At 37.2% G+C, this 12375-nt stretch overlaps 1 protein-coding gene and 1 long non-coding RNA gene across 2 annotated transcripts in view; both read right to left on the bottom strand.

Annotated features, from left to right (window-relative positions):
- The window catches only part of necab1 (N-terminal EF-hand calcium binding protein 1), a 45440-nt gene that overhangs the window by 20607 nt on the left and 12458 nt on the right, over positions 1-12375 (bottom strand). Inside the window, 2 exon segments of the mRNA XM_034198566.1 lie at positions 2988-3085; positions 3368-3393. Coding sequence (XP_034054457.1) covers positions 2988-3085; positions 3368-3393 — 124 coding nt within the window.
- On the bottom strand, positions 3416-11005 carry LOC117534383. Its single transcript, XR_004567192.1, has 5 exons — positions 8791-11005; positions 8534-8546; positions 7123-7230; positions 6515-6738; positions 3416-6397 (listed from the first exon to the last, which is right to left on the bottom strand). It is a non-coding gene; the product is annotated as an uncharacterized LOC117534383 (long non-coding RNA).

Raw genomic sequence — 12375 nt, 5'->3', positions numbered from 1 at the left:
AAGCTAATGCTAGCATGGTCAGTTGGTAAATTAAGCTACAGTTGGCAGAAACCACCTTCAACTATTTAGAAACAACAAACTCATCAATACAGGTGTTTGTTTGGTGCAAGCTGTTTTAATTGAGTGATGTGTAAATCTCCACTGAACACATACTGAAAATGCCTATGGTGCCGATGTTATGTGTATTTTAACATGCAAACACAGTGTTTGCTGTAATTATGTTATTGTATCTATTTTGCTTTACACTAAAATAAACTGGGACTTGTAAGGACAGCAGCTGATAAAGACCTGAGATCTCATATGGTTTGGAGTGGAACAATGAGGGAGGTTGTGTATAGAAAGCATGTAAATAGCTTTGGCAGGAATATCTGTGCAAAATTAAACCCTGAGTGTCTCAGCACAGATACGTTTACGTGCCTGGCTTTGATTTAGAGGCGCAATCTTGTTCCAGCTCCCCCGCACATGTGCACGGATGTTTGATGACACAAAAGCACACTCACAATCCTTCACCACATCAGCATGTACATAAATAAGCTCACATCAATTCTCTCTCCAATGCAAAAAGAGGAGGAACAACTCACAGATGCACACACACATCCACAGCCTGACATCCACTCATTCACACACAGTTCAACAGAGATGCTCGAGCCTTTTTAATGCAGCATCTGTTCTCCTCCTTGCTAGCCAATAATTGCTAATGGAGAAATGAAGCATACAGTCTCTTACTGTTTTATAACAGAACGGGGGGACATACGCGGAGTGTGTATATGTTGTAATTTGATTTCAGACGTATTGCCTTGGTCAATAATTCCTCACTTCTGTCCAATTTGTGCAGAGTCATTTGAGTCATGTGAGCTTGCAGAGTGCGTGGATGGTAAAAACCGAATTTGTGGGACTGGCTGTTTCCTGTGCACTTCATCACGGCTGAACAAAGACTTTTAAAAGTCCACAGTAAGGTCGACAACACCTAACAATACACTTTCATGCTGCGTCTGCTGTTTCTCCGCTTCCTCTCCGTGCTGACTCACTTCCAACTCTCTTCTATTTTCTCTGAGAACAGAAAATTATTTGAGGTGCAATTTCATTTTGGCAATAGTTGAGGTCTTTATGAAAGATTGCAAAAGGATTACAAAACTATCAATGTTTCATTTCCTTTGCAGAAATGAATGCACATGTGTTTGGGGATTCACAAACCTTTCAAGAGAGATCCGCTCTCTCTCTTTTAGTTATTTAAAGGAAGTTGTTTCTCATTTATAGTAATGGTAACTTCATGTATACGTAAGTGTGTCTCTTGAAATCCTGTTTTATTTGATACAATTTGTTTTGATCTCCGCTCACTGCTGTCTTTCCTAATTCAATTACGTGTCATTATCTGCTGTTGCCATTTATCTTTTGACCCACAGTTTGTAGATGTTGAAGTTGGATGTCATATTGTGTTACCTCTCTTTTTGCTAATGAAGAAACACCATCAGCAAATGAACGGTTTGATTCCCACTCTGTGTCTGAAGTAGCCACAGTGAGACGTGTCTGCGTAAGTGCAGATATGAGTGGCCATTTGAGATTCACAGTCATATGTGCCAGATGAGATGCTGCGGAGAAACCGAGGGTGGTGGAAAGAAAAAGAGCCTCTCCCTGCAGAAATAATAAGCCACCTCTCTTTATCATCCTAACATCATTTCTCCTCATCATATTTCCTTTCAGTCCTCTTTTATGTCTGACCCTCACCTTCATCTCTGTCTGCTTGCCTTAGTCATCCCTTCCCTCTCCTTTTGGATAATCTAAAAGGTACTCGTCTACATCTCTACAGTAAGATCAGAACGACCTAAAGCTTTTTTCCAAATCATGATCAAAAGCAGAATTTCTATGGTAACCTCATCTACGTTGGCTTCGAGCACAAAAATAATCACAACATGTTTTGTTCTCGGGGGTTACTGAGTAGCATGAATGAGCCCTGGCTTGTTCTTTTTGGCTCTGTAATGGAAATCTGACTAATGGGAGATCAGAGGAAGCAGAGGAGCATGCTGGGAGAAATTTGCAGCATGGAGTTTAAGCCTCACTGAGAAAATCAAACATCTCTTTTTTATCATTATGTGCACTGCATGAGATGTCATTGTGATGTTTACTTCTTAGCAGTGTGGTTGTGTGTCACAGGGATTTAAATTAGTATAAATGTACAGATATGAGAACGTATTATTAGATCTAAACAGATGCAAGTAGCATTTTCTTTTGATTTACACAAACTGTATCATATCAAATCAAAACAGATCGAAACATTTAAGATTAACATTTATCAAAGTTCACTCATTTACTTGTGTTGTGCACAATGAAGCTTTACTGATGGTGCACTGCTGTTATTGTTAGCCACGGTAGCTAAGGGATGTCTATGCAGATCAGTAAATCCACCGCTTTGGTGAGAACTCAAATATCCCAACAAATATTTGATGATATGCCATGAAACATTAAACACACATTCCTAGTCATCTGAAACCTAAGGATGACTTTGAAGCCCTTTGTTTTCTTAGAGCCATCACCAATCTTGGCTTTTTGTGAAAAATCTTGACAACTTTTGGATGTTTTAAACTTAAATTCAAACCTCCCATTATATACACAAACACAAGTTAAAAATAAATAATTGCCCATTGCAATTCTGACTTATATTTGTTTAGGTTTAAAACCGATACTCTTCTATTAACACTATAGATTTGCCTCTGCTCCATTGACATTTACATAGCTCTTTTTTAAAAACCTTTTTAAAAGGTAGACTTTAAATAGAAATGATGCATTATTATGAAATAAATGCAGGTACCTTATGTAACTTTTGTGAGCAGCTTAACTTTCAGTATACATACACGGGGATACATGCCAATTAAAACAATCAACATTGTATGTCTGGAAGATACTTGATTATAAATGAATACAACTATTATTACTACAGTGACATAAAGAAATTAGAAAAGCAAGTTTATCTTTCATTTTTATCATCATACCTTCTTTGTCTTGTCCATGGCCTTCAGTATGCACATATTCAGGTCTTCTAAGGCACCGAGAACATTCTCATATTCACCGAGGTGCTGGGAAAAATACTCTTCACGCAAGAAAGACACAACAAAATAAACATTTTGTGAGTTAAATGGATAGGACAGGGCTGTAGGTGTTTTGTAGAAGCAGCAGTATGTGACACCTCAGTCAGCCTGTGGGGGTTTGGTCATGTGACATCTTACATGCTTCTTATTTTACGCTGGGAAAAATGTCAAATAGCATTTGTGTCTATGCTGCTTCTCATTGTGAGGCAAAGCAAGAACAAACTATAACCGTGCAGATTATAACTGATATTTAAAGTTATTATATAGGTGATAAATCAACTTACCACAGAGCTCATCGGTGTCCACATTGCTGCAGAGAGAAATAATGAGAGAGATATTTTAATAAAGAGAATTCCTCACATGTCAACGTTTCCAAGGTTAACAGAGGCAAGGCAAGTTTATTTATATATCACCTTTCAGCACCAGGCAATTCAAGGTGCTTTACAAAAATGAAAGACATTCAGACAAAGGCATTTAAAAACAGTAAAAGATAATAAAAGAAACATTCAAAGAAAAACAAAAAATGAAAGACATTAAGAAAATGGCATTTAAAATCAGTCATTAAAAAGAAAAGCTAATAAAATAAACATTAAAAGATAGAAGTTACAGTGCAGTCTAAGATATGAATAGTTCAATTATTTCGGTTCTTGATTTTTTATTTATTCACAGAACCTCCCTTTGGAAATCCGACCATTTCCGTCCCGATTGTTAATTTAGACTGATTGTTTTCACCATGTTTTGCTCGCATGACATCCACAATCGGACCCTCAGGAGGGTGTACTAGCCCCCTACTCTGCTTTGCGTTCCATAACAAAGTCTTTAAGTGTTACCTGAACACCCCGTGTTACCTAAACACTATTTTTCACCCGTCGGTGCTGTGATACTTGTTCCTCAGTACAACTCACCTAAAAACTGATCGTAAACCCTGGCTACGATGGATATCCCAAATATCCTACTTTCGAGCAGTCCCTCTCATAAATGTCATGGAGAAATTAATTACGTTTAAATTTAAAACATTAAAAGAAAAAATACATGGATAAAAGTTACAGTGCAGTCTAAGATATGAATAGTTCAATTAAAAGCAGCGACAAAAAGAAAAGTCTTCAGCCTGGATTTAAAAGTAGTCAGAGTTGCAGCGGACCTGCAGGTTTCTGGGAGTTTGTTCCAGATATTTGGAGCATAATAACTGAACGCTGCTTTACCAACAGAGGTGACATTAATACATTTTCGTCCCTGTAAAAACGGTTTTTTCTCAACAGTCTATGATTCGGTGAATGATTGAATGATGACAAACGGGAAATCAAACATGAATCATGAATAATTAAATCAATACGTTGCTTTTTGTGGGCTAGAGACTGGTGGTCCAGACAGTGAATCTCTCACAGGAAACCCTTCAGAAATGTTTGTGATGAACGTTCATGCATGAAAGTGTATAAGTAATACACAGAAATAAAGACAACAGCTAAAACAATTGAAATAGTGTCCCCTGTATAGCTTGATTTAAGAGAAACGTTATTCCTTGTTACAGTGAAGGAGGCTGGGGATTTACTCGATCAATCAGACCAAACAGGAGAAAACACATAGAGCCACAGAGGAGGAAGACCAGGGGTTAGCAACTGAAACTGAGCCACTCGCTGAAAGGCTTTTACTTGTGTGGTTTGAACATGGCCTTTTTGGATGTGTGGATGGACCAAGCACAAGTAAAGCACTGAAAACAAAGAGAGGATGAAACACGTGATGAATTATAGTGGTATAGAGTTCTGCTAGTCCACTTGTGCAATTAAACAAAATTAAATTAAGTGCAATTAAACACGTTTCCTGCACAAATTAAACTGAATTTAAGCTACATGAAATGTCTTTGCTTTTGTATTTATTTGAAGAATAAAGCAATCTGAGAAGAGTTAACAGTGACGGTGCTATATAAAGAGTTCATTATCTCAACAGCATAATTAGGTGCACAAGCAAACCGTAAATTATGAGCGCCTTCAGCTAAACTTAAATTGTTACCAGAAAGACCTCACAGCTTATTGACTCATCCGTTGATCAATACAGGATTCAAGTCCCACTTCCTAACACCTTTACTATCTGTCAGATGAACACAGAGCCACATGTTTGCTTTGGTTCAATTTAAGTTCAGCTCTAGATGCAAATATCATACTGTCTTCTTGTGCATCTAATTATGCTGTTGACATAATTAAACAGTTATATAGCGCCATCATTGTTAACAACTCTTGCTTGTTTGACACATAAATGACAGATACTCTCATAATTCACAAATACTTTTATGGATAATGAACCGTTGCCATGTAATATCTTATTCTCTTTGACTGCAGGCACATTCAATCAGTGGTGATATTCATTCAATTAAATACCATAGACTTTTTCTGCCAGGATAATTTTCCTGTGTTTGTTGTAATAATACAAATTTTGCCCACAAAAGTGCGTCAACTGGGAAGTTGGTAAGTGAGTTTAAGTTTCTTAATTCACCTATTAACTTGTTGGTTTGCAACATTATTGCTTCAACATCGCCTGAGCAGCATCTCATACAGCAAAATATACCAAGACAATTTCTTCATCCGTCACTGTAGAAGATTTGGTTCAATTATGAAATGTAAGCTTGACTGACGTCAACCTAGTGACTCGAGAAAAACAGGAAAATGTAACTTTAGTTGATTCTGTTTCTAGTTAAGTATAAGTATACTTACTTTAATTAGTACCATTGGAAAAAACAATTTTGTGCAGCAATACATTGGAAGCAGTTTCTTTGAGGGGACCAATTCTGCTTTCTTTTTCTTTAGGCATGTAAATGGTCTGCAAAGGCTAAAATCCCCAAATTCCCTCCAGTGGGAGTTTCTCTCCCCCAAACTTTGATGGCAAACAGTGTTTTAAGCTGGCTATGAACTTTTAGTCCTCTTTTATTAACCTTCTAGCTGGCTATGTGTACACACTATTAACATGGACTTATATACAGGATATGAGAAATGACAATACAAAAGATCAGTTATATTTTTGTTTTATTGAATGCAAGTGTTTTATATTTCACTTTCAATTCCACCTGTAAAGTTTATTCAATAAACAATAACAATCTCAAGACTGGTAATTGTCTTAAATAAATGCTTTTACAGAGTTAATTCAAAGTGGATCCAAATTCCCTTAAATTCTAAACTTTTCAGCGTTAATGTCATCGCGGCCTGACATCTCGGTGGAAGTGATGTCCTCATCAGGAAGGATGTGATATGGCGGACATCATTACATGTCTTGAGCACAGATGTAAGCTATTGAATTATCACAGCCAAGGTCATTGTATTTCCCATCTGTTGGCAAATGGAAGTCAAAGATTAGATACAAAAAAAAACATTAAAAGGCAGTTCATCTGGACAAAGATTTCGTTTTCAATCAATGTGTCAACAACAACAATAATAATGTTTTACCAGTATGCATCTCCATGCAGTTTCCCCAGCACCCGAAGGTGAAGGCAGAGCCGTCGCTCCACTTCCAATTGTCCTCATGCAAAAGGTTTTCAACAGGCTGAGCTCAAGCTTTTTAGGTAGACAACCAAACTGCACTTGTTCCCAGAGCACAACAAGTCAAACTGAGCAGGAACTCAGCGTGAGTAACAGGAGGTAACAGCTGTGGTATTAGGAGTGTGGGAAACCTATAAACCAGAGTACAAACAACGATTTAAGCAAGGTATCCTCATTCATCAAAGTGTGCACAAAAACATTGATGTAGGGTTAATCCATGATATATGTCAATCATTCTCAGTATATGAAAATAGGTGTTGAATCCTCATCCATTTTGCGCTAAAACAAACAAAGCAAGTCACTATTAAACTCAATAGAAAATGCATTCAAACCAGTTTTAAAATGTGGGAGTATGCTACCAAAACCTTAATCAATACTCTACTTTCTACTTGTAATAATGCCCCAATGTGGCATTTTAGCACAAGGGCTGACTTTAAATCCTCCAACTGTTAATGTTTAACACTCAGAAGATATAATTATAAACACTAACCACATCTATCTGTAAAGTCACTCACCATGATAGCATCATAGCCTCCGATCCAGGCACCATATGTGATGCTTGCGATGTTTGATAAAATCACAGATTTCAAGAATTCCTGCTCTTCAACGTCTGCCACGGAGACCTAAAGAGGGAGACATGAACAGAAGCTGAGTGGAAAGAAGGAAAGGTGGAGGGAGGATTTTATTTCTTGCCATGAATGATAATATTAACTCTTAATGTCGACATCACCTCTGCAGTGAGGAAGAAGACGAATGTGAGGAAGCACACACTCCCTCATTAACATTTGGCTAAACACATTTTTTATAAAGAAAGGTAGGCATTTTTATTTTCTTTAAAGTTTATAATATGAAGTTACATAGGCAAATATACTAAGCACTTAAATTAACTTTTCTATTTAAAAAATGTATGTCTTGAAGACACACAATCATGATTTTAATTAATTAAAGTGTTCAGTCCTGGAAGCCACCTTGAGTCCAAAGTACTCATTTTCTAGTGTGGTATGAGTAGGTGGAGTTTGGGAAGTAATTGGTCGATGATGTGTGATTTATTGTTGGCAAATTAACTTCTAAACTATTTTGTGCAAGTTCATGAATTGATTTAGGCCATGAAGATTTTGTTAGATCCATCCATCCATCTTCTCCCGCTTATCCGTGGTCGGGTCGCGGGGGTAGCAGTTCCAGCAGAGAGCCCCAAACTTTCTTTTCCCTGGCGACATCAACCAGCTCTGACTGGGGGATCCCAAGGCGCTCCCAGGCCAGCGAAGAGATATAATCCCTCCACCTGGTCCTAGGTCTACCCCTTGGTCTCTTCCCAGCTGGACGTGCCTGGAACACCTCCCTAGGGAGGCGCCCAGGTGGCATCCTAACTAGGTGCCCGAACCACCTCAACTGGCTCCTTTCGACGCGAAGGAGGAGCGGCTCAACTCCGAGTCCCTCCCTGATGACCGAACTTCTCACCTTATCCCTAAGGGAGACACCAGCCACCCTGCGGAGAAAACCCATCTCGGCCGCTTGTATCCGCGATCTCGTTCTTTCGGTCATGACCCATCCTTCATGACCATAGGTGAGGGTAGGAACGAAAAATTTTAACGATTTAAACGATTTTGTTAGATGTAGAAAACAATGTTTATTCCTGTGTTTAACTGTTCACTCTCATTCCAGAGTCATGACCATGAGGTTGAATTGGGAAGGCGGGCAATCTGCTATAAATGTGACTGGAAAGAGAGGGGGTGTAATGTTTCTGTGAAATAATGTTTTCTGTTGAAAGCTATAAATAAAATGCCTTTTTTTTTCTCCAAGAAAACCCTCTCTCAAATTGTGATTTTTTATCACCTCAAAACAACGCTGTAAAATGCATTAGAAATACTTATTTACGTTGAATTGAATTATAAAAAGAATAAAAAGGAAAACGTTTGTAGGACTGACCTGCAGATGTCATCTGTAAACAGCAAAAGAACAATTTTCGTTTACTTTCAGCAGGTGAGTTTATATTTAATTTTTAAATCTAATAAATTCTCCAGCCATTTCTTTTCAACCATATTATAAACTGAAAATTAACAATGTTTATTTAATTTACAAATGGTTTAAAAACACTAAACAATGACGGGGAGATTGTTTAGTGTTGTAAATATATGATAATCATAATAATATACTGTATATATATGATATCATCTTTTTCTTACCAACACCAGTCCACTGATAAGCAAGAGCCCAGCAAGATGAATAACTGATGGCATCTGTGTAAATATAAAATAGGAAAGTAAATACAACACACTGCGTGGTCGCAGAAAACACATGTTTGCATTCAGATACTCTAAAGAGCCTTAACACTGGTATGGAAGTCAATATGTTCCATCTGATTTAGAAATTAGAAAGCCATTGTCTTTCACTTAATAATTGTGCATTGAAATTATGTATCTGAATTGTTTGCCTCTGAAATTCATTGTTCGAATTTTCTACAACTCGTTTTCACTATTTTTTTTCAATGTTCACAAATTCAGCAGCAAAAATTCAGACACAAATCCATTTCCGTGACCAACGCAGTGAATAAGCGTAGCTTGATTTGGCTGGGCGTTTGACTTGATCTACAATCGATTGCTTTTCCTTGGGTTCCAGGATGATGATCTACATTTTTTGTAGCTAAATCTTTGCAGCTGAATTTGTGAACATTAAAAAAAAGGTGAAAACAATGTGTTTTCGAACAACGAAATTCAGAGGCAAAAGATCCAGATACATAATTTCAATGCATAATTATTCAGATAGAACAGATTTACTTCCATACACTGGGATGATTCAAACACGTTTTTAATTCATTAAAATTGGAAATGCTTTCAATTTAACTTTTTAACTTTTCAATACAATATTTTAAGCACCCTTAAAAAAAAGTTATCTTTTGGAAGAAAATTCCTAGTATAATTAAGAATAATCATTTGATGCAATGCTGAGAGGAAAGTCTTACCTTTGTTGTGAGGATTATCTGATGATGTTGTCTTTGCGGAAGAAGGTAGCGAGTGATGGAGGGAGAAGAAAATGCAGTCTTTATAAACCTTCAGCTGTGGCTTAAAGAGTTCATTTAAACACTGTTTAATTATTCCAATGAGGACACGTTCAATACAATTGGGCAATTTCCCATGAAAGGAAGGTGTGAAATGAGCCAATGTTACTCCACCTTGGACAATTTAGGGTTTATACGCGGCCTTTCAACAAACCCCTCTGGATGTTAAGGTGTAATCTTGTTTAACTTCTAATTAACTCAATTAATTTAACCTAATCCACTTAAATGTGTCTTCTTTTTAGGACACGTTTAAATTGCGTTTTTTAGAGTAAGGACATATTGTTCGGCTCAAGTCACACCTTTTAGTTTCAACGTGTACATACACAGAGTCTTGAGTTTCATATATTTCAGTCATCATAAAGACAACCTCATTCCCATAATGCAACTCAATTATCTTTGTATTGACATCATCATGACAGTTATCTTTAAGTCTGACATATGTGTGAAAAAAGTTAAAGGGCGGGAGTAATGGGTTAGGCAAAGAGAGTCCTTGCAAACCAAGATAGAGTAAGATAAGAGTAATGGATAATGCCTACTGAGTTTAGTTTAGAATAAAATATGAACTTTATGTTTGATCAGAGAAGCATTGAGCCACTTAGCATCGGCCACATCCGTCTGCGGTGCTGAACAGTAGCAGTATGATAATAAAAAGGGTTTGTTTGACTTTTATCAATATTATTTAATGAATATACGCTTTAGGGTGTTCAAATAATTTTCTGTATTTACTAAAGGTGTGTTGAATCTGTTTCTCTTTGAAATAGTTAAACAGTGCTTTGCAAGCAGAGAATGAGCCCAGTGGTTAAGCTCTTCTGCTTTGTCTGAATGCAAACATGCAAATGTCGTTTTTCTGTGTACGACCATGCAGTGTGTTGTATTGCATTCCCTATTTTCTCTTCAAACAGATCAGTCATGATTTTAAATTAAGTTTATTTTCAGTTTAAACATAGGAAAAAAGACAGACAAATTTATTTAAACATAAACTCACCTGTTTAAAGTGAACTAACATGGTTCTGTTAGATGTTGTTTCACATTGAAATACATTTATTGTTTGAGTTTTTATTCAAGTAGCGCAGTATGGTTTGAAATGCAACTTTCATAAAAATCCTTCTCCTTATCAAAGTTTCTGCTGAAGAGCCAATACGTCCATTCCATTAAACTGTTTCTTTAAAAAGATGTTCTACAAATGAAAGCTTTAGCGCAAGTTCAATAAGGAAGACCTAACATGAGTCACTTACACGTCACTCTATTGCTCCCTTCCCCTCTCATTAAATACGAGCAGCCAATTGCTGCACAGGCTAAATTCCTTAAATACCTGCTCTTCCTCCCTGTCAGTTGTCATTTCAGGTGACTACACGCAACCCTCCTCCACCCCTCTCGCCTCCCGTCTCCTCCAGGACAAAGCTAAACTTCCTTCTTCAGACCGGTCCCACCTACTCATCATCACCACCAGTGTCTAGACCCCGGGGATTTCATCGGAGCGGTTCTTTCCCTCCTGAATGATTATCCTGCAAACCGGGGCCTAATCGCCAAACACCATTCCATTCTCCTTTTGTATTATCATGGCAATCATTTCATTCATATGACGTGTAAACAATAAATATGTATTCCTTACATCACGTCTCTCCGGTTTGAACTATAACACATTGCTAGCACAAATACAATTGTACATGGAGACTCCTCTAGTAAAGTAACAATATTTATGTTTCATGACACATTACCAGTTAGCTTGCTGATGGCCTACCATGGGTTAAGAAGACTAGATACATGCATTACAAATGGGGGGTTTAACCCGTTGTTCATATACTCTGTTTGTGCATACATTGTTAAAAGAGGTAAACTGTTTTCTGTACAATTTATATTAAACATATTATCCTCCCTAGTTCTTGACACTATCTGAATTATTGTCTCAATACCTTCAAGGCTTGAAGCAGGCCTAATCAAAATACTCAATTGTTGGTACTGTGCCTGTATCACGTTTCAAAGGGTAAATGTCCTGAAGTGTAGCTCCATCTTTCAGGAGAACGAATGGCAGCGACGGCTCCAGCTTCACCTTCAGCGCATGGCGAAGAGGGAGCCGCACGATGCTGGAGTTGCAGACAAAATAATTGTTGTTGTTGTCACATTGATTGATTTCTATTAAGAAGGGACATGAACACAGAACAATCTTTTTTTCAACAATATTGAAGAAAGATATTAGTAGATTTGATCAATTTAAAGTTAAATCTTTGTCTAGATGAACTGCCTTTTTATGTAATAGTTTTGTTTAATCTTTAACCTGCAAATGGGAAATACAATGACCTTATCTGAGCAAGAACTTACGTCTGTGTTGAGGAAATGTAATGTCCGCCATATCACATCCTCCATGAAGAAGACATCACTTCCATCAATATGTCAGGCCTCGATGACATTAACGCTGGAAAGTTTCATCCTGATTTGGATCTTCTTTCAACTAACTTGTTAAACGAAGTATTCATTCTCAATGTAACAACAATTTCAGACCACTCAACATGTCTGTCTGCAGATTGTGATTTCATTGAATAAACTTGATACCTGGATACTTGCATTCAATAAAGACAGAAAAACTATTGATGTCATTTTTCACATCCATTCAAACATCCAGTTTAATAGTGTGTGAAAGATCTACTCATCTTTATACAAATCAAAAAGGTAGAAGCTTTTTGTGAACGAGTAGAAATATGAATACAATATATAA

The sequence above is a fragment of the Gymnodraco acuticeps genome, unplaced genomic scaffold (assembly GCF_902827175.1).
Source record: "Gymnodraco acuticeps unplaced genomic scaffold, fGymAcu1.1, whole genome shotgun sequence".
In the NCBI taxonomy this organism is placed as follows: domain Eukaryota; kingdom Metazoa; phylum Chordata; class Actinopteri; order Perciformes; family Bathydraconidae; genus Gymnodraco; species Gymnodraco acuticeps.
This window is presented reverse-complemented; position numbering and strand designations above follow the sequence as displayed.